The sequence below is a fragment of the Brassica napus genome, chromosome A9 (genome assembly GCF_020379485.1).
Source record: "Brassica napus cultivar Da-Ae chromosome A9, Da-Ae, whole genome shotgun sequence".
Classification (NCBI taxonomy): domain Eukaryota; kingdom Viridiplantae; phylum Streptophyta; class Magnoliopsida; order Brassicales; family Brassicaceae; genus Brassica; species Brassica napus.
The window spans coordinates 15,931,085-15,951,503 of NC_063442.1; the positions used below are offsets into that span (position 1 = coordinate 15,931,085).

Genomic DNA, 20,419 nt, shown 5'->3' on the forward strand with positions numbered 1-20,419 from the left:
ACTAATACAATATATTGTATTACTAAAACATATTATGTTTTTATAATTTTAGTTATTTATAATGTAACTAGTAATTATTAAAACTATTCTATTATTTTATATAGAGAAATTAATACCTAAGTTTAAAAATTAATTAATATTATTTATAAACTATATAAATTTATTTTACAGATATTAAACACAAATAAATTATATCACATTATTGTTTAAATTATAGCTAATGTACCAAAAATTGTATGATTATTTATCTTTATGAAAATATTATTTATTAATTATTAATTAATTAAATATTGTAGTTTCTACCTAAAAAAATCAAAATTCGTTTTTCCTTTTAAAAGCTCACAAAAGTTGGTTTTTGGTTTTTCTTCACAAATTGGTTAAACTTTTCAAAAACTAGTTTCCCTAAATTTTAGGGAATCTATTTATTAAAAATCTTGATTGGCAAATCAAATGGTTTCTACAAAAACAAAAACTAAAAATTAAAACTTGATTGGATGAAAAATGGTTTTTGCAAAAATAAAAACCAAAAACTAATGCAAAAACCACAAACAATCGACCACTAAACCCTTATGAGTTTTGAATTATTTTTTTGACAACAATAAAAAGTAACTATGATGTATGTTCATCCGGGTCGGAGAACCAAACCGGAGGTATAAAATCGACATAGAACATAGCAGAAGGGGAATACCTAGCACCCTTATGAGTTTTGAATAATATGCTGAATTCAAAACTCTCTAAAAGTTTTAGGTTGGTATAATTTGTTGGTCTAAAATAAATTAAAAAAAACCGATGCCAGGAATCAAACCAGGATTTAAAGAGATTGATCGAATGATCTTTGCAAGTTTTTTTAAATAGTGTGTGCTACAGCGGATCCCATTGCCTAGACAACTAGTCCAAATCTATTATTTATAAACACCTGAATGGGCCTTTAGACTTATTTCACACAACCATTTATAGTTATCTTTGGAAAACATTTGGCCCAAATGCGTAAAGCTTATAATATTATCGTTGCAAATGTTGTAGGAAACCCGATTCACATTTTCCCTGCAAAGAAACATAATATTAGAAAATTGATTCAAGGAAATGATCATACGAAAAATTTGGATTTTTTTCTCAAATGCGATGATGTAATTAAACACAAATTTTTAACCTTTTCTTATTATATTGCCCTCATTTAATTTTTTTTCAAGATCCGCCACTGGTTACAAAATGGGAGACTACCATTGCTACTACGTCTTTGACGTTTGTATAAGAGAATTGTTCCGGTTTTGGGGATGTAGCTGTAACTCGCTTTAGAAGATAGTATTGCTTCTAGACTGAGCTGTCATGAGTTTCTCAAACAAATGTATGATCTCTAATGAATGAATGAGAATAGTAGTAAGGATCTATGGACTACGATCCACAAAAAGAAGTAGATCTTAAAGGGATAGCTAAACCTAATTTGGATCCCAATTCCTGATATAAAGATGATATAACCCTTTTTAAGTTACATCTTATAACTTTACAGAAACTGCAGAGGATAAAAGAAAGAAATTCAAAGATAGTATAACCAATCAGATCCTCGACTCTAGTGATTAGTGATCTTATATGCTTCACTCTGATAAAGTGGATGGATTTTTACAGATACATTCTTGAGGATTGGGATAGAAGTAATCTTCTTCCTTTGTTTTATCGGAGATTACTTTCCTATGCGTTAGTTCTCCCATCCGCCTTCCCTCGTGAGCCTCCTTGACAAATACTGCAAACTGATCCCATGAGAGTGTCATGTTCTTATGCAAATCCAATAGCTCCACAAGTCTCTTCTAGTTTAGCAATATGGTTTTCTTAAACCGAAGATATCTTTCCAAAAAAAAAAACTCTCATTTCAATAAGGATTTTCTGCAATTTCAAAATTTCCACGGGTCAAATCAATAAGTGGCAGTCAACTCGTAATATAACTTTCCATTGTCTATATGTGTATTTGATTGTGTATAATTTTAATAATATTCAATACTACGTCGTTTTAATATTGATTTTTAATAAGAAAACTTACATAATCAAGAATTGAACCGTGCATCTCTTACAAAAGAGTCAGAACCTACCCAACTTTACTACACGTTATTTAGATAAATTTTAGAATCACGCATACTTATATTGTACATAAACTGAGATTATATGATTTCAGTTATGGGTTATTTTACTAGAATCAGCAAAAGCTTTGAGAGATTGGAGATGGTTATAGATTCTCAAGTGTCACGTAAACAAAGATAAGAACTCAATGAACTCACTAAGAATCACTCTTATTAATCTTTTGAGGAAACTTACTCAAAACCTCAAGTTTTCAATCTCTCAATCACAAACTCATACGTTATGCAACATCCTTGCATCTCCTTATATATAAATCAAATTTCCTACTCATTAAGTATAACAAAATAGATAATTTCCTATTATATAACTCAATAGAATTAGGTTACTTGCTTCTCAAGCTAACTTCAAGCTTACTCCAACAATCTCCCCTTCAACTTGAAGTCATATGTCTTCACATCTTGAACTCATATTAGATCTCTCATCTCTTTGAATTTAACCCTTCCCAATGCTTTAGTTAAAATGTCAGCTCTTTGCTTGATCCCATGAACATGATGTACTTCAATCAGCTCGTTATCTACGTATTCACGAATGAAGTGAAACCATTGATGAATATGTTTTCTATGGCCATGGAACACCGGATTTTTCGTCAAGGCTATGGCATATTTGTTGTCTATATTGATCGACACCTTCTCACACTCGCTTCACTTTATCTCTCCCAATAATTCTTGAAGCCAAATAGCCTGTTTTTCTGCCTCAGTTCCAGCCATGAACTCAGCCTCACATGAAGATAATGCGACTGTCTCTTGTTTATGAGAACTCCAGCTGATAGGACAGTTGGCACAGTAGAATATATACCCAGCCGTGCTTTTTCCATCATCATCATCCACGTTATGAGTACTATCGTTGTATCCCTCAACTTTTGTTTCACCTGATCGTGAAAAGCTCAGCCCAAACGAAATTATTCCTTGTAAATACCGCAGGACAGCCTTCAACACTGCTTTATGAGACTGCTTAGGAGATTGCAAATACCTGCTAAGCACTATGATGCTGTAGGAGAGGTCTGGTCTAGCATGCAATAAGTATCTGAGGCATCTTATGTTTCTCCTGTATTCTTTCTCATCAACACTTCTCTCTTTTTCCGCTTTTGAAAGTCTCAAACTAGGATCCAGATGAATATGAATCGCGTTACAGTCTTTCATCCTAGTTTCTCCTAAAATATTCATAACATATCTCTCTTGCTTTAGTGGTATACCTTCCTTGTGTTGGAACAATTAGATACCAAGATAATAAGTTAACTTTCCCAAGCCACTCATCTCTAACTTTGCAGCCATATTTCTCTTAAATTCAAGTATGCTTTCTCGATTTGTCCCTGTTACCAAAAGGTCGTCGACGTATACTGCAACAAGGAGAAGACCAGTGACAGTGTGCTCTTGTTTACGATACAGAGCAGGCTCCTTTAAGCATTTAACAAAGTTAAAGCTTGAAGGAACTATGTTTAACTTCTCATTTCATGCTCTTGGAGCTTGTCGCAGACCATAAAGAGCTTTCTTCAATTTATACACCTTGTTCTGCTTTCCACTAATCACAAACCCTTCTGGTTGAGAGACATATACTTCCTCCTTCAAGTCACCGTGGAGAAACACAATCTTGACATCTAATTGATGAATTTCCCATCCCTTCGAGGCTGCTGAGGCGATCACAAATCTTAATGTCTCGATTCGTGCTACATGTGCGAAAACCTCATCAAAATCAACACCATGTTTTTGAATATAACCATTTTCTACAAGCCTCACTTTGTATTTGTTTATGCTCCCATCAGAATTGCGTTTAATCTTAAAACCCCACTAAAGACCAATAGCCTTTGCACCAGCTGGAAGATCAACCAAATCACATGGTTTGTTCTTGACTATGGAGGCTATTTCATCTTCACAAGCATCTCTCCATACTTTTTCTTCTTTTGCCTCATCAAAATTCCATGGCTTATTATTGATAGACAAAAGAAGTCTCTCACCATCGAGTTCAGCTAATAATATATAGTCATTCAAATAAGACGGCTTCTTTCTTTCTCTTGTCGAACTCCTTAACATATCTTCATCATGGTCACTAGTTTCTATATCATCTTCCTCTTCATCGAGACCAGGTAGAGTTTGATGCTCTGTATTATCGACTCCTTCATCTTCTTCTTCTTCGACAGTATTATCATCTCTACTAACTCCTTTGTTCCCAAAATCGCCATAGGTAATACTAAAACTTCCTGGTGTAACCTTAGTAGTTTCAGTATTGCTCCAATTCCACATCTTATTCTCATCAAAAATAACATATCTATTCACAACAATTTTGCATGTTGTGGGATTATATAATCGATAGGCTTTTGATCCCGGTTCAGTGCCAAGATGCACAAGTGCTCGAGAACTATCATCTACTTCTTGAAATGTGGACTATCTACTTTTGTGAAACCAGCACACTCAATGTTAGCTTTTTTGTTCTTCAAGGCTTCATATGGAGTTTGGGAGTTGAGTACGCGAGTAGCAACTCGGTTGATAAGATATGTAGCATGTCTCACATCCTCTCCACATAGATAGTTTGGACACTCCATATGTTTTAAGATGCTTCTCGTCATACCTAATAGAGTCCTGTTTCGTCTCTCTACCACTCCATTTTTTTGAGAAGAATATGGAGCCGTTAAGTGTCTATTTATTCGATACGTCTCGCAGAAGGATTGGAACTCCGATGACAAAAATTCACCACCTCGGTCTGTTCTAAAGGCTTTGATTGTAGCTCATGTCTTCTTTTCAACCACAGCATTGAACCTTTTGAATTTCTCAAAACCTTCTACCTTCTCACAAGAAGAATCGACCACATGTATCGAGAATTATCGTCTATAAGAACGAATATATATATCTTTTCCTTGAAGGTGTAGGAGGTGTGATAGGTCCGCAAAGGTCAACGTGAATCAGCTCAAGTACTTTGTCAGCACGGAAAGTAGTAGCTTGCGGGATTGAATGCCTTTTCTGTTTACCAAGCAAACAAGACGAGCATACATCTTTCTCGATCGTGATGTTGGATATGCTGAGAACCAACCCTTTAATCATTCTGCTCATTGAATCTCTTCAACGTGCCCCAACTGTGAGTGCCATTTAACCGAATAACTTAATAGAGCTTCAGTCTGCTTACACCTTGATTCCACGATGTCAATGAGGACCTTGTACAAACGATTTCTAGACCTCTTTGCGCTCGTTATAAGTCTTCCATCTCTTTCTCGTAGCGTCAAATAGTCATCCTTCATTCTGATATCACAGCCCGATTCAGTGGCTTGTCCGAGACTAATTATGTTGATCTTAAGATCTGGTATAAAATAGACATCAGCCAAGATCTTCTTCCCTCCGTCCTTGCTACAGAATAAGATAGAGCCTTTCCCTTTTATATCTATGCATGAGTCATCTCCAAATCGTACCTTCCCCGTGATTGACTCATCGATAGATTTAAAATAGCTTATATTTCCTGTCATGTGGTTACTTGCACTGTTGTCTAGGTACCAATTGTTTTCTGTGTTTGTCTCATACTCCTTTTGATTAACATTCTTCTCGTTTAAATATACGAACTCGTTCATCATCAACTCTTCAGCCTCTTGAGTGTCATTTTCTTTATGTTTGGTTGCTTCCTGCAACTTAAGCAATCGATCAGGACATGTTGCTGCATAGTGGTCATTTTTGTCGCAGCGGTAGCAAGTGATCTTTGACATATCAAACTCATTCTGATATCAGTCGTTGTAACGTCCTCGTCCTCTGCCCTTAATATAGTAACCTCCTCCTCTTCCTCGTAATAGCCATGATAGTCACGATTTTGGTTCGACGAGGCAGACTGATTCTCTGAATTTCATACATAAGTTTTTTGTTGTCTTGTGTGCTTCTTCTTCATCACCAACCTGTTCCTCATACATCTTTAAATGTCCAATAATTTTCTCAAAAGTCGTGGTGTTCAAGTCAAAAACTTGCTCTAAGGAAGCCACAATATGAATATATTTCTTTCGAGGAAGACTGAAAGAAATTTCATGACTAGCTTGGACTCTTCAATAGTTGCTCCTAGTGCAGTTGATTTTGACGAGATTTCTGATATCTTCCCAACAACTTCGTCAATTTTATCACCATCTTTAATCTCCAATCTGTCAAATTCAGACATGAGAATCTGAAGTCGAGCTTCCCTAACTCGATCTGCACCCATGTTCCTTGATTTGATGGCTTCCCAGACTTTCTTTGATGTGTACAATTCTCCTACTTGTAATATAAGTGTTCCAGGTATGGATTGGAACAGCAAAGCAGTCGCCATATTATTCTTCTCTACATCGTCTGATTCATGCTCAATAACATCCCATACTTTGTGTATCTTGAGCAGAAACTTTACCTCGATTGCCCAGACCGTGTAATTAGTCGAGTTGAGCATAGGGCAGCTGATGGATGAAGTTCCGCCATCTCTAGGTTTCGATGAAACCGTTGTTATATCTCTCATCGCTTCCTTCGTACTCAAGATCGATCCCTAGAGCTCTGATACCAAATATAGATTGTCAAGTATCACGTAAATAAAGATAAGAACTTAATGAACTTAAAAATAAGAATCACTCTTATTAATCTCTTGAAGAAACTTACTCAAAACCTCAAGCTCTCAATCTCTCAATCACAAACTCATAAGTTATGCAACATCTTTGCATCTCCTTATATATAAATCAAATTTCATAAACTCATTAAGTATAACAAAATGGATAATTTCCTATTCTATAACTTAATATAATTAGGTTACTTGCTTCTCAAACTAACTTCGAGCTTACTCCAACAATGGTGAAATCAAAATCAGTAATGATGCTTGTGTGAGAATCTTCGAAACCGTCTCTCCTTCTCGTTTAATCTTCTTCACCATCCCTAACCATATTTCTCCGTTACATCTCCTTCGATTTGTCACCATGAGGCCAGAGTCGCCCCATGCTCGTCTCCAAGCACCGAGAAACAGATTGGATCTTCTCCACTGATTCCAGCCATCTCCAGCTCCTCATGAAACTCCCTGAAATCTCTCATTTGATACTGATCAGCGATGCTCCCAAGAATGTCTCTGATTCCCCCCCCCCCCCCGAGGACAACGACTCAGAGAGACTGAGCAGAGACTGGAGCCTCTCGTTGTAGCTTTGTCACCCGCTGGAAGAGATGACTTCACGTTGAAGATGCTATTGAGGATTAGGAGGCGTTACTATGAGTTAGAATTTTTTAAAAAATATTTTTGAGTTTTCATGTTTGTTTGAACCGAGTTTGGTCGGGACTTGTACTGTAAAGACCTAACTCGTCGGTGGGTTATTTTAAAGGCGTTTATTAGATCTGGAAAGAGTTCTATTTAAAAATGAGGAAATAAGCGGAAGAGTAAGCCGGTGCTCGGTGAGCTGGCCAGGAAAGTACAAGTCGTTAAGAATACAAATGAGTAAAACCTTAGTTTGTAGCCGTAAGGTATGTATGTGAATGTCCGGGTCCCCTCTTGCTGGTCTTCCTCCGCCTTATATAGGATGCCTCTCTTTCCCATCGCCTTAGGTCGTCGTGTCCTATTGGGCTTGGTCTCGAACGGGCCAAGCAACTGAACTTTCGAGCCGAGCTTATGTTCTTTCTTCGACGAGTCGACCGAAGCAGCACTAAGCCGAGCTTGCACGTTTGGTTGGAGACCACTTAGCCAAACAGGTGTCCTGGGTCGGCTTTAATGAGTCAAACCTTCTATTTTGCGGGCCTTGTGGAGGGATGTAATCCATCTCCTAGAATAAATCCCCATAGTTCATTTACGAGAGGCGTAACCGATCTCAGTGAATTTGTAGAGTCAGATTTGGAAAATAGAAGATTTGGAAAATAGAAGGTTTGGATCAGAGTTTCATCGAAAGAGGCTTGCTTTTTACTCGGGGTAACCTTCACAAGCTGCTGAAGCCAAAAATGTTTGTCGGTCTCTCGGTAGAGGTAGTGTGTCGCGAATTAAAGGCTATAATGAATCATTCGCTCAAGGCTATCGGTCGATTGAGTAATAGCTACTTAGAAGCATACCGTCCAACGCGATTATCCCGAGCATAAATGATTGTGACGATGAAGATTGTTGGTTGTTCAGTTTGACTGTATTACCAACTGAGTTTTGAAGCTGAATTTGGTCCAATTTGGTACCTGTTTGGTTGGATAACTGGTTCGGTATAGATTGACGCTCGGTTTACTACGAGAAATGGAAATGTCACGAATAATGGGGCAGGAAAGTTTGGTGGTAGTCTAGGCCCAATAGGCCCTTCTAAACCTAATAATGGCGATGTTATGGCATCTCCAATGGTACATCAAAATGAGGGAAATCCATCTTCAATGTTACATAATTTTGAAGGAAAAAATGAGTATATGAACAGTATTACATCATTTTTTGAGGAAACACTATTCACAAACTCATTTTGATGTCAAACTTTTTTTATTTACATAATGGTGTTTTACTTTTTGACAATCTTTATTTTATGCATAAACAAAACATTAATACCAAACATAACTTTTATAACTTTATATCAAATATGTATATACTGGTTAAACTTTTATTAATGTAATAAATATTTTTTTTTATAAATCAAAGGGTGGTTAAATTATAGAATTTAAAAATAAGTGAGTATAATCTAAAATCTTATAAAATAAAAAGTGTTATTTACAATAAATAAGAAGTTGAAAAATGAATATAATAAGAACTTAAAGAAAAAATGAGGGAAATCACTGAAGTAAATCACAAACTCATTCTGAGTTTATTTCACTTTGAGAAAAAAAAAAAAAGAGGAAAAGCATTGGAGATGGTGTTAGAGATTTTGTGCCTCCTTCCCTATAAGGTTATGAATGGGAGGGGCAGGACAATGACAGATCATATGTGTTGCAGGAGAACTGCTTTTAAACTCCCATTCACAAATTTTCTGTTTCTAAAAGTAAAAGACAGGACATCTGCATATTTGATTATTTTTTTTTGTCTTTTTGTGCAAAAGGCAGTTCTCCTGCCTCATTTTCTAAACACCCACTTTTTAAAGAGGTTCACCTATTGTCTCTCTATTCTAACCAATAAAAGATTTTTCTACAAATTAAATTTTAAAAAACTATTATATTCTTCTCTCTTATTTCCCATTATTAAGTAACTTCACTTATCAAATACAAATACATTAGATTTAATTCTTTTTTTTCGTGTCAACATATAATAGATTTTTCTACAAATTAATGTTCTTATTGTTTTATCTATAATATATGAATGTAAAAAACGACTAATATCTATAAGGCTTCAAATTTAGAACCACAGAATTTAATAACAACGAAGTTTTCGTAGAAACCACATACATTATATATGTATTAGATATTTTTAAATATATAATCATCAACCAGATTTTTTATTTTTTTAAATTAAATATATATATATATACACAATAAGTATAAATCTAGCTATATAATAAACAAGAAAATATTATGTAAATTGAAATTGATAAAAACAAAATAATTAACGGTTCAAATTACCATATTTATATATTCTTACAATTGAAGTCTTAAATTTTATGAATATAACAAAATAAGAATAGTATATGAGAACCAAAAAAGAAATTTTTACATTTTTTCTTAAGAAAATAAAATTAAAGAGAAAATTAGTTAAATAGTGATAGTTAAACATTAACTATTAAATATTAAATTTAATAATAATTGAAAGCACATTAATTTTATGTTGTTTTTTTAAAACCGGGTTTTGAAATTGAACATGTTCACTGGTTTTATCGGTTTTTAGCCGGTTTTACTTGTTTTTCTGAAATCCACGTTTTAAACCGAACCAAACTCGGCTTTTTCACTGAGTCACGGTTGGACCGGTTCGATCAGCCAGTCCGGTTTTCAAAACACAAGTTTAATATTGCAGTTATGTTATGGGAAAATCTAAATATTTTTCAATAAATTCATTTATCTTTGTTATGTATTATTTATATTATGTGTTGGTATTTTGGTGTAAATTTTATTGTTTAAATATATGATCTGTATTTTTAATTTCAAAAGTAACTTGTCCTGCTTGATCTGCGTCTCTCCTGCATGATCCGCTTGATGATCCGCTTGATCTGCACTTGTCCTGCTTAATCATCCGCTTGATCTGTCCTGCTTGAACTGCTTTTACCATTCGGAACCTAAATAGTCAGTCTCTCTCTCTCTCTCTCTCTCTCTCTCTCTCTCTCTCTCTCTCTCTCTCTCTCTCTCTAACGTTACTTCTCTCCCTAGCTGCTTTCCGATCAGCCATCGTAGTTTTAGGTGTTTTATACGCCGCGAGTTTCCGGGTGAAGACGATGTCTCCACGTAACCGATTATCAAGGGAGCAGAAAGAAAAGGTCGTTGCCATCGAATCATCTCCGAAAAAGGACTTGTCGGGCAACGGGGGCTCCCTTGACGATTCTAGCCTGATCCGTCGCGAAACTCTCGGGGACGCCACGCCTCGAGGAGTTACGTTTAAGAGGAGACAGAGATGGTCATGAGCGTTAACAGTGGGGACTCGAGTGACTACAAGTATGAACCCACTATTACCCGACTCGCGCTTTTGAGAGAATGTGGGGCCACATAACGCGTTTATGAGTCTTCTTCAAAACTTTGAAGCTGTGACATTTTCATGCGCGTTCCAGTTTAGTTATCTTAGAAAAACGTTGGTTAGTGATATATATGCTTCACTCTGATAAAGTGGATGGATTTTTACAGATACATTCTTGAGGATTGGCATAGAAGTAATCTTCTTCCTTTGGTTTATCAGAGATTACTTTCCTATGTGTTGGTTCTCCCATCCTTCTTCCCTCATGAGCTTCCTTCACATATACTGCAAACTGATCCCATGAGAGTGTCTTGTTCTTATGCAAGTCCAATAGCTCCACAAGTCTCTTTCGGTTTAGCAATATTGTTTTCTTAAACCCATGATATCTTTTCACAAACAAAACGCATCATTTAGTTTCAATAATCTTGCTGAGACTTTTAGTAAACATTTTGATTTTATGTAAAGTACCTTCGATGACCTTCAACAACTTTAGCCATGTTTCCATAGTAGGTAGGAATAAAAGTGTCGCTGGCTACTGATACAATGAAGTCTAGAGCTGCCATTTGTGATGAGTGGTTCTGAAACTGTTGCAGTTCCTTTGGATCTAGTAGCATTTCTTTTTTCACCTGATAACCCATATGATTTTATCATTTTGAAAGTATATTATTATATGATGAAAAGCTTGAAAGTGTGACAGAAAAAAAGACTCACAATTCTTGGGAATGATTCTTTTAAAAGGGCTAATCTCCTCTCGCCACCGTAGATATCACCAGCTGCAATGTATATCTGTGTATCCTTTTGAAACCCTAAGGCTTTTAGGACCAAAACAGCCTCTTCTGGTGTCAATGGACAACGCCCTTGCACCCTTCTTTCCTTAGAGACTATCTCCTTCTCTTTCCACCAAGGATAGGCATACCTATAGAACTCATAAAGAGCATCAATATTTTGTAGCAGAGCATCAAAGCTAGAACAGTATGTTATATACCTCATCTTTTTAAGTTCTTCAGCTTCTTTCTCAGTGCAACCATGAGTGCAGCCAGAGAAAGCCAACATGTCCATCTCATATCTCAAATGCAAAGCCACAAAAGGGCCTCTCTGTTGGAGAATCTGAACTAACTTTGCTCCCAGAGCTTCGATCCGTGGAGTGAATCTCAGTCCTTGGAAGTTCACACGGCATCTCAGCCTCTGGAGATGGAGAGAAAGACCGTTGTTGGCTAATCTCGTATCACTCCTGTTGAAATGTATAACTTTATGTTTCCTGAACCGCGGCAAGAGCTGAAACAAGAAAACATCAATCAATCCAAAAATGCAGATCATTCATAAGCAAGTAAGAAAGCTGCAAACCAAACCTTGTGCAAGTAATACTTCTCATTTGACCAGCTCACTGGAGGCATTTGGAACAGTTTGTATCTGCTATAACGTTTAGGAAGCTTCCTTATGATCCTTACTTCATCTCTTAATGAATCAATGAAATGGTTTATATCAAAAACATCCTCAAAGTCACTGCAGAAAAAGTAAACCAGAGATGGTTTAAATTACTATTTACTAACACACACCATCACAGATACAAAAGGTGAGAACAAACCTAGGATCAGCCCAGAAAGATTTCTTATCAAGCTCTGGAACAAGTAATGTCAAGTTCAACAGTCTAGCAATAGTCACCATATCACATATCTGTAAACAAAAAAAAAACAAAGCATCAAACCCTAAATCTTCAACTCAGAGAGAGACAGTGTGTGTTACAAACCGCTGCACGCATTTGATTCAAACCGCCATTACAAGACACTCGTAGAATCCCATTGCTTGTGTAATTTCCTGCAAAGATGATCACTTTACTTAAACCCTAAAGCACCACATCAAACCCAAATACAAAGAAACATAAAAAAGACTTACTTCGAGGAGGAAGCAATCGAACCGGCTCAACCGGAAGGGAGAACCGGGAAATCTGATTGGTTAAACCGGTAAAGAGCTGAAACAAGCAAGTCCAAACCAAAATGCAGGAGCAGACTCTAAAGAACCAAACTTGTGATCGACTTTTGGTAACTCTTGGACTCGGTGGCTTATTATGCGTCTGCGAACTCTCCGATCTAATTTGAATCTCCATCAAATCTCCGACCACCTTCATCCGAAAAAAACTTTGCGATTACTACAACTATATCTATTATTATTATTATTACTTTTTCGTGTGATTAGATGACAAAAAACACCTTACACTTCAAAATCAAGATTCTATTGAGAATCCAAACAGCTCGAACTCATCGGAGACTCTGGTCACGCGTCATTATCTCTGCCCCGCTATTTAAAAAAGTCCATCATTAACTTCGTCTTTGGCCCTGTTCGTTTGGCAGTCGCTAGCGTCAGCGACCAGCGTCCGCGTCTAAAACATGTTCGTTTGGCAGTCGCTAGCTCCGCGACCTGTCGCAGCGACCAGTCGCTAGCGTTCGGCGACATAAAATTTTGGTCGCTGAATTTTTCAGCGTTAGCGATCAAAATTCTGCGATCAAAAATCCTAAAAGACTAAAATGACAAAAACACCCCTTATATTTTAGCCAATTTACAAAAGAATACCATTAATCTGAAATTTTATTTCTCATCTCTTTTCTCTCTCGACTTCTCCAAGCCTCTTCTCATCTCTAACCCTCTGTTTAATCTGATCTCTAAGCATCATCTCTTCACTGGAATAGCGCTCTACAGCGACGAGAAAAGCTCCATCTAGTCATTTGCTTCAGTTCGAGTTTTATTGAATGTTATGCTATGGCCGTTTTTCTCTGTCCAATTTTTGAATTGAGCTGGGTAGTTTTCTATTTAGTTTTCGTTAGTGGGTTTTGATTGATTTTGTTTTCTGAGAGATGTGTAAATCGCGATTTCGGATTTGATTTGAAATTTTATTGCTTTATAAGTTTTGGATTTTAAAGAATGAATTTGTTGACGCTGAGTTACTGATACTTTTGTGTGTTAGTGAGATTCTGGTTTTGTAATGAGTTTGGGAAGATGAAACATATGAGCTTGTTTCACACACGTCCAAGCTATATGATTATGCTTGTCTTCTTGAGTTGGTAATTTGTAAGATAAACCTAGTGTGTAAGTTTGATTAAACGTTGACTAGTTAATTGATGTCTTTAATGATTAGTGATGTTCATCTACTAGAGAACTTGAGCATATGAGTTCTCAGGTTAAGAGAAGAGGAATATATTGGTTTGAGTTCACAAATTGGACTGGTCAAGACTAACCATTGAGCCCTTACATGGATGTTGAATTTCTTGTGTTGTTGAAAGAAATGCTTCATTATGAGTGTAAGCCTTGCTGTTAAACAAATACAATGGTGTGAGAGACCAAGTGCACTTTTTGAAATCATGGTGCTTTAGTCCGTAGTTGATTCTCAGTTTAAAGTGGAAGTGATACATGACATACCAATCAGGTCATCTGTTGGAATCAATTTATCTATTTTAATCAGGTTAAGGGTAAAAACTTAATGATTGTGAAAGAATTGAAATCAAATCATAAGATACCATAGCAAACGCAAAAGCAGGACTCACACCCACAATTGTCTCAACTTAAACACAGACCAGTAGTAGTTTTTTTTTTTTTGTAAACTAAGACCAGTAGTAGTTCTCCCACAATAAGTTTATAAAAACTTCATATTTTAAGGTTTACGAGGACAATCACTAGTTTGAGCAAAATTAACAAATTAAAACCAAACCTTGTGACTACCACGCAGTGTTTTGAAACCACCCGCGGTCAAATCGGTAAATCCAGTGACTCAATATGTAATTCGGTTTGGATTAAAAAAAATATCATCTTATTTATGATTTTTAGATGAGTTAATTTTTTATGAATATTTTCATATACAAACCCGAAGAAAATAAAGTGAACGATAATCGAAAGAGCCAAAAATTAGTTGATATGATTTTTGAGCAACTAGTTGATATGGTTTAGTATTAGTTTATTATGTTACCGACAGTTTATTAACATTAATGTTTTATTTTTGGTTTATTTTAGATATAAATTTTTATTTTATTATTTACTTTAGACATTTAAATACTTAAATTTTTTAAGTCTTGATATATTTTGAATTTGAAATAAAAATAAAAATAAATAAAACTAAAGTAAAGTATTTTTCTAAATATTTTTAAAACATAAAATATATTTTATATAGCTAATATAGTCTTACATAAAAAAATTAATTAGTTATTAACTCGCGGTCGCCTTATAACCTTGTGACTTAGGAAATTGTTCGATCCGGATCGGATATAACATTTAAATTCTAATGTCAATTATCAGTTTTATAATATTTATTTATGATATTATAACATATAAGATGTTTTTTAACATTTGACTTCTAGTTCATAAAATTTATTTATGTTTAGTTAATACAACAACTAAATATCTAGAAATAAATATTAAATAATTTTTAAAAATTAATTGGTCGCTGGCGAGAAAAAAACGAACAAAAATAACATAAAACGATTAGTCGCAGCGATCTGTCGCGCGACAATCAAACGAACAGCACAGCGACTTGTCGCAGCGAGTAGTCGCTGGTCGCGCGATAGTGAAACGAACAACTAGTGGCGACATCAAATCGCAGCTGCTGGTCGCGGACTCTGGTCGCTGACGCTAGCGACCACCAAACGAACAGGACCAAGATCACTTTATATATATCATATAGTTTTAAGCATTTACATGGGCTCTCTTTGAAACCTTAGGCGGAAACAAAAATTCAGCTGAAGTCCATTTATAGCCCAACTAAATTATATATAAAAAAAAAATTGTTTCAAGAACATAGATGCAAAAATTCCGCTGCCGGGATTTGAACCCGGATTTCATGAAAGCGAGCAGGAGCGAAGTCCGATGCTCGAGTTTCGAAATAAACCGGTGTGCTACAGCGGATCTTGCTTCTTAGGGAGGCCAAACGTTATTTATTGCTTCTAAAACTCGTATGGGCCTCTTAAAGCCTAACACTTCATTATTATCATAGACTGTGTAGCAGTCTCTAAAGTCACAAAAATAACCCTTATAAATAGACTAGATTCGGTGTCTGCGCTACGCGCGGATAACATGTTCAAATTAAGAAAATTTATATTTTTGATTAGTAGTTTTTAGTTTAAAAAAGTGTTTGTTAATTTTGTGTGTTGTAGATTTAACCATGGAGTTTTTGTTTGAATGTGATGCGGTGATCAGTTTTTCTTTTCTAAACAAAAGTGAGTTTGAATAATATATTGTGTTGAGCAATCAAATTTTATAGGAGAAAAGAGTATTTTTGAGTATTGAGTGGTGTCGTTTGCTATCAGGCTTATGATAGCAGTTTATTCGTCTTTTAGAAGCGTTGTATGATATCAATGTCGGTGTCAAAGTAAAAGTGCGATCCTGATGTGGTTGTGAGTGATAGTTTTTCTGTATAAGTGTAATATTTGTAAGCATTTAGTTTGACATAAATTTTTTGTTTAGTTTATTATCTTTTATGTAACCTTGGAATGATACTTGTGATGATTACGATTTTGGTTTTTCATGGTAGATATGTGATTTAACTCCCTGAAATTAGCCGCTTCGTTGTCCCATATGGTTAGACGTACCATTTTGGATCTACAAAAAATTTATTGCTTAAAACAAATATTATTTAATAAAATGTTAGTACCTGTGTAAACGCAATCCAATCCAATCCAAAGAGAACGTTATCCAGTTGACATAGTTCAAAACTAAATAGTTTGACAGTATAAATAAGTAATTGTCCAAAGGGAATAGAGTTTGGTAGCTAACGAAAAGGAATAAAAATAAGATAAGACGTAGATGATGTTTGCGAAGTATATTGTGAATGGTTTTGTAAAGATGGCATTTTCTATTGCGAGCGGGCCTATTATTATAAAAGAATTTTGTTAGTACAAATTCATTATTGAGTTCGGAGAGTTTTGGTCAGCAGACTTACTGGTTACTTGCATCTTATGGTATAGAAATTTGTTCGTGATTCCGGGGAATCTGCTGTAGGTGAGCATCTGATCGTGATTCTGGGGGAGAGAGAAAGGAATTTAGTATTTTTGGAATGTGTTGTGAATTGTGTTGCAAAATAATATTTTTTTAGGGGAGCGAGGTAGACCGTTGTATATTTCTTTGTAGACTATGTTTTTAACTCTTCCTATCTTTTGATCCTTTTCTTGTATAATTTTGAGGCCTGACTGGGTAATAACTCGGTAAAAACCAACATAGAGCTGTCCATGGATGAAAACGGGTTGTGGCAAATACAATAGGACACATTTCAAACTCTGACCCTAACTTTTGTTAATTGTCATTGCGTAACATAGCCTGATTGGAAATTGCCGCCTTTCAAGGGTGAATGGGTGTTTAGTTACTGATTCCGATAGTATGATTCTTGGAAGGTCCACTTTATGTCTAATATGAGAGCCTGTAACTATTTCACCTCTAATAACACGCTCACCTAGGTAAGGAACAATCAGACGTGTTCCATTGCATAACCCTTTCTTTTGATTTAAATTCCTTAGAAGCATGAAAGGGGTAGCCATTTTCAATGTAAGCTTATTCCACTTTCAATGTAATTTTTAATATATCTAGAGTATTAGTGTCATTTTACTTATTAAATTTAGTAAAATGAAATATTTTAGTGTGATGTGGTTATTTAGGGTTATAATTAACGGGTGGGGATTTGAGATTTAGATTTAAAATAGTATAAAATAAAAAATAAAAATTTAAAATTTTCAAAGTAGTTTCAATAACTAACGGCATAATTTCTATATATATTATTCATTCTCATTATGTATACTATTGTAATTATCATAAAACTACAAAATAAAAGCTAACAAAAGTTTGTACGTAACATCGTGCAATGTTAGTTACGTAATTAATTTTTTTTAAGACAAAGCAGATGGAAAATTTTATGAATATCATATAATTTTCATTTTTTATATTTTAGTTCTTCAGTTTTCAGATCACATGTTCTACTACCCTTAACAAAAACAAAATATATTTTAATATTATTAGATTTATATGTTATATTCAAATACTAAGAATCATATATGGAACAATAAACTTGCTATCTGTATAAAAAATGGGATGGGCTTGCGAATGAAATAGAATCGACAAAGGGTTGGGTAAATGGGCTGGACTGCGAAATGGGATCGAGACAGCTGCACGATGGGTCAAAAGGGCTGCAAAGCTGATTAATTTTTTTAAAATCCAAGCCCAATCCGGAATGACATGGCAGTTTGGTTGGATGAGAATATTTGTGCCTATGTGGCATAGCTTAAAAAGCCCCAATTTAGCTGCTATTATATAGTAGGATTCTCAATCCCAACTAAAAGGCCTACCCCTAAAAATATTTCAAGGCTATGATGATCAATGATGATACGAGAATACAAGTGGATTCAACATCTACACTCCAAGAAACAAATATATCAAGGGTTGTGTTTAGATTTTTGAACAGTCATGTTTAGAGCATCTCCAATCCACCTTTATTTTTACCTCTATAATAGCATTTAGAGGCAAAATCACTCCAACCCATCTCTATTTTTGCCTCTAAAATAGAGATTGCTATTTTTTCCTCTATTTATAGGGGAAGAAATAGCATTCCTCTATATTTTGCTCTATATATAGAGATCTCTATTTTAGAGAAATACATTAGAGTAAAACCCATCTCTATTATAAAGTTCCTCTATTTTAGAAGTAAAAATAGAGAAATACATTAGAGATGGTCTTAGTAGAGTAATTTGCTAGTAATAGTGAGCGGCTTTCTGTTTCCAAAGCTGGATATATATGTCATAACAACAATATCCGATCAGAAAGCGGCCGTCTCAATCTCTAACAATCCAACGATCGTCACTATGCTAGTTTGATCTATAAAAGCCCCATCAAAATTACATTTCAAAAAGCCTCAAGTTGGTCTTTTCAAACCATTTTCTTGTGAGCAGCTAAGTATTTTTGTGTTTTTGAAATCTACAAAGCTTAATATACTGTAGTTTCAAATGCAAAATCTTTATGCGTTTGATACCCAATAAAAAACATATATCTGTTTTAAAAAATAAAACACATAAACACATATCTTAGTTTGTTTTTTATGAACATTCAGTCAAATTATTAAAAAATCATAGAAAGACCAAATGTAAACTGTATTTCACTCTATTTTCCTTTAATTTCGTATATCTTCTTACACACACATATAATACTATGAACATAACTCTGTATAATAGTCGCACAACAAATCGCCAATACAAATATATTCGCATCTTGTCACAAGATCCGAACCACTCGAACTCTGCGCCGGGATGATATCGACTCGTTCAATCTCCCAATTTCAATTATAAGCTCCTTTATTTTCTACAAATTATTAAAACTCCACTCAGTATCAAACTAACATTTTAAAAGATGATGTCAAAAAACAACATTTTAAAAGATTTACTAAAATAAATTTAAAGATTTAAGTCTTTTTGAGTAATCAGTTTACACAAGTGACAAACCTGATCTTTCTCTTTGAGCTGAAGAAGCAGAAATCTCAGCTTCTCTTCTTGTAATCGTCTCCACCATCTCACGATCTTCACATAAACAAGACTCGAGACCAATGAGAAGCCACAAATGAGGGTGAATGACCAGAACACCCTTGTACTACTCACGTAATTACAAGGCGCCCGCTCAAAAATTCCTGAGTCCTTCAGTCGCTTCTTGGCAGTCTCAATCACCCGCCAAGGAAACGACTGGTTCACGGTGCTGGAGGATTCATCTTCTTCTTCTTCTTCTACGACGGGGACAACAGAATCTTCATCATCATCATCACGGCCTTGGCTTGGTTGTGATATCGGTGAGCTTAGAGGGCTAGATGCGTCGACTGGTGAGCTCGTGGATGAGGTTTGTATCACTACCCATTCACTGAACTCCTCTTCTTGCGCTGCTTCTGCATTGTTGTTCATATTTTTTTGGGATAATGTTCTGCTTTTTGAGTCTTTTATATATGGCCGTCATTTAAAAGAAATTGGCATAGAATATTGTAAAAATCTAGTAATGATATTTTGCTAGTTGAGAATAAATATCTGACAAAATGATAATGACACTACTGGTCTCTAGTATTTCTACTTTCAAAAATAAATTTATAGATATTTTAGTAAGGGAAATTGCACTAGATAGTAAAGTTATGAGTGGTAATTGGGTATCTGGTAAAGATACTGTGCAAAATGAGGTAATACCAAAATTGTCCTTATTACTCAACACGTTTACAGGTAAATCTGAATCTCCACCGTCCAATAATACATTCATCTCCCTCTTTCTTCTACTTGCTACCACCACATTCTCAGATCTCAGACAAAGAAAAAAAAACTTTCTCTAACCAAAATGATGGAAGCTCAATCATGGACGACGCGGCGGATGAGCAACCCGAGGTTCGACGCCGCCGCCACCACCACACCAACAGTCATCGACATCCCCGGAACACCTCCACACTCCTCCGCCTCCTCCAATGGAAAACCCTTCTTCCTCTCCTCCCCAACGGTATCTCCCTCCGTTCTTACGGCGGCGTCACCGCCTGGTTCGGTTCCAACATAGAAGTCTTCCTCCTGAACAAGTACCTCCTCTTTTACTACGGCTTCTGCTACCCGATCTTCTTGACCATGACGCACACGCTCTCCTGCGCCGCCTACAGCTCCGCCGTGATCAACATCACCGGAATCGTGCCTGTCAGCACATCCTCTCCCGCCGTCAGTTTTTGAAGATTCTTGCACTCTCGGCGATCTTCTGCATCTCCGTCGTGTGCGACAACACTTCGCTCCATTACATTCCTGTTTTTTTTAATCAAGTG

The 20,419-nt window shown here is 35.6% G+C and overlaps 2 protein-coding genes across 3 annotated transcripts; both read right to left on the bottom strand.

The window, feature by feature from the left end:
• Positions 1–10,734: 10,734 nt before the first annotated feature.
• On the bottom strand, positions 10,735–14,705 carry LOC111212820 (rhamnogalacturonan I rhamnosyltransferase 4). 2 transcript variants are annotated; one of them, XM_048740719.1, is made up of 9 exons: positions 12,845–14,705; positions 12,526–12,751; positions 12,380–12,447; positions 12,218–12,306; positions 11,982–12,135; positions 11,618–11,907; positions 11,344–11,548; positions 11,101–11,258; positions 10,735–11,018 (listed from the first exon to the last, which is right to left on the bottom strand). In XM_048740719.1, the coding sequence occupies exons 2-9, from the start codon at positions 12,734–12,736 to the stop codon at positions 10,772–10,774; spliced, it is 1,422 nt and encodes a 473-aa protein (XP_048596676.1). In that variant the 5' UTR covers positions 12,737–12,751; positions 12,845–14,705; the 3' UTR covers positions 10,735–10,771. The 2 variants fall into 2 exon arrangements, with proteins under 2 accessions (XP_048596676.1, XP_022570141.2); XM_022714420.2 differs by lacking the exon at positions 12,845–14,705 and having other exon boundaries at positions 12,526–12,757.
• A 4,030-nt stretch (positions 14,706–18,735) lies between these two features.
• On the bottom strand, positions 18,736–19,663 carry LOC111212817. The gene is made up of 2 exons (XM_022714417.2): positions 19,092–19,663; positions 18,736–18,951 (listed from the first exon to the last, which is right to left on the bottom strand). The coding sequence occupies exons 1-2, from the start codon at positions 19,536–19,538 to the stop codon at positions 18,865–18,867; spliced, it is 534 nt and encodes a 177-aa protein (XP_022570138.1). The 5' UTR covers positions 19,539–19,663; the 3' UTR covers positions 18,736–18,864.
• Between the last annotated feature and the right edge of the window lie 756 nt (positions 19,664–20,419).

Excerpts from the sequence above, each read along its gene's own strand:
- LOC111212820 (XM_022714420.2), bottom strand. The coding sequence starts at position 12,757 with ATGAAGGTGGTCGGAGATTTGATGGAGATTCAAATTAGATCGGAGAGT. Across the intron at positions 12,136-12,217 it reads TCTTTCTGGGCTGATCCTAG|TGACTTTGAGGATGTTTTTG; the intron begins GTTTGTTCTCAC and ends CTTTTTCTGCAG. Across the intron at positions 11,019-11,100 it reads GTTGTTGAAGGTCATCGAAG|ATATCATGGGTTTAAGAAAA; the intron begins GTACTTTACATA and ends GTTTGTGAAAAG.
- LOC111212817 (XM_022714417.2), bottom strand. The coding sequence starts at position 19,538 with ATGAACAACAATGCAGAAGCAGCGCAAGAAGAGGAGTTCAGTGAATGG. Across the intron at positions 18,952-19,091 it reads AGCTCAAAGAGAAAGATCAG|AAAATAAAGGAGCTTATAAT; the intron begins GTTTGTCACTTG and ends AATAATTTGTAG.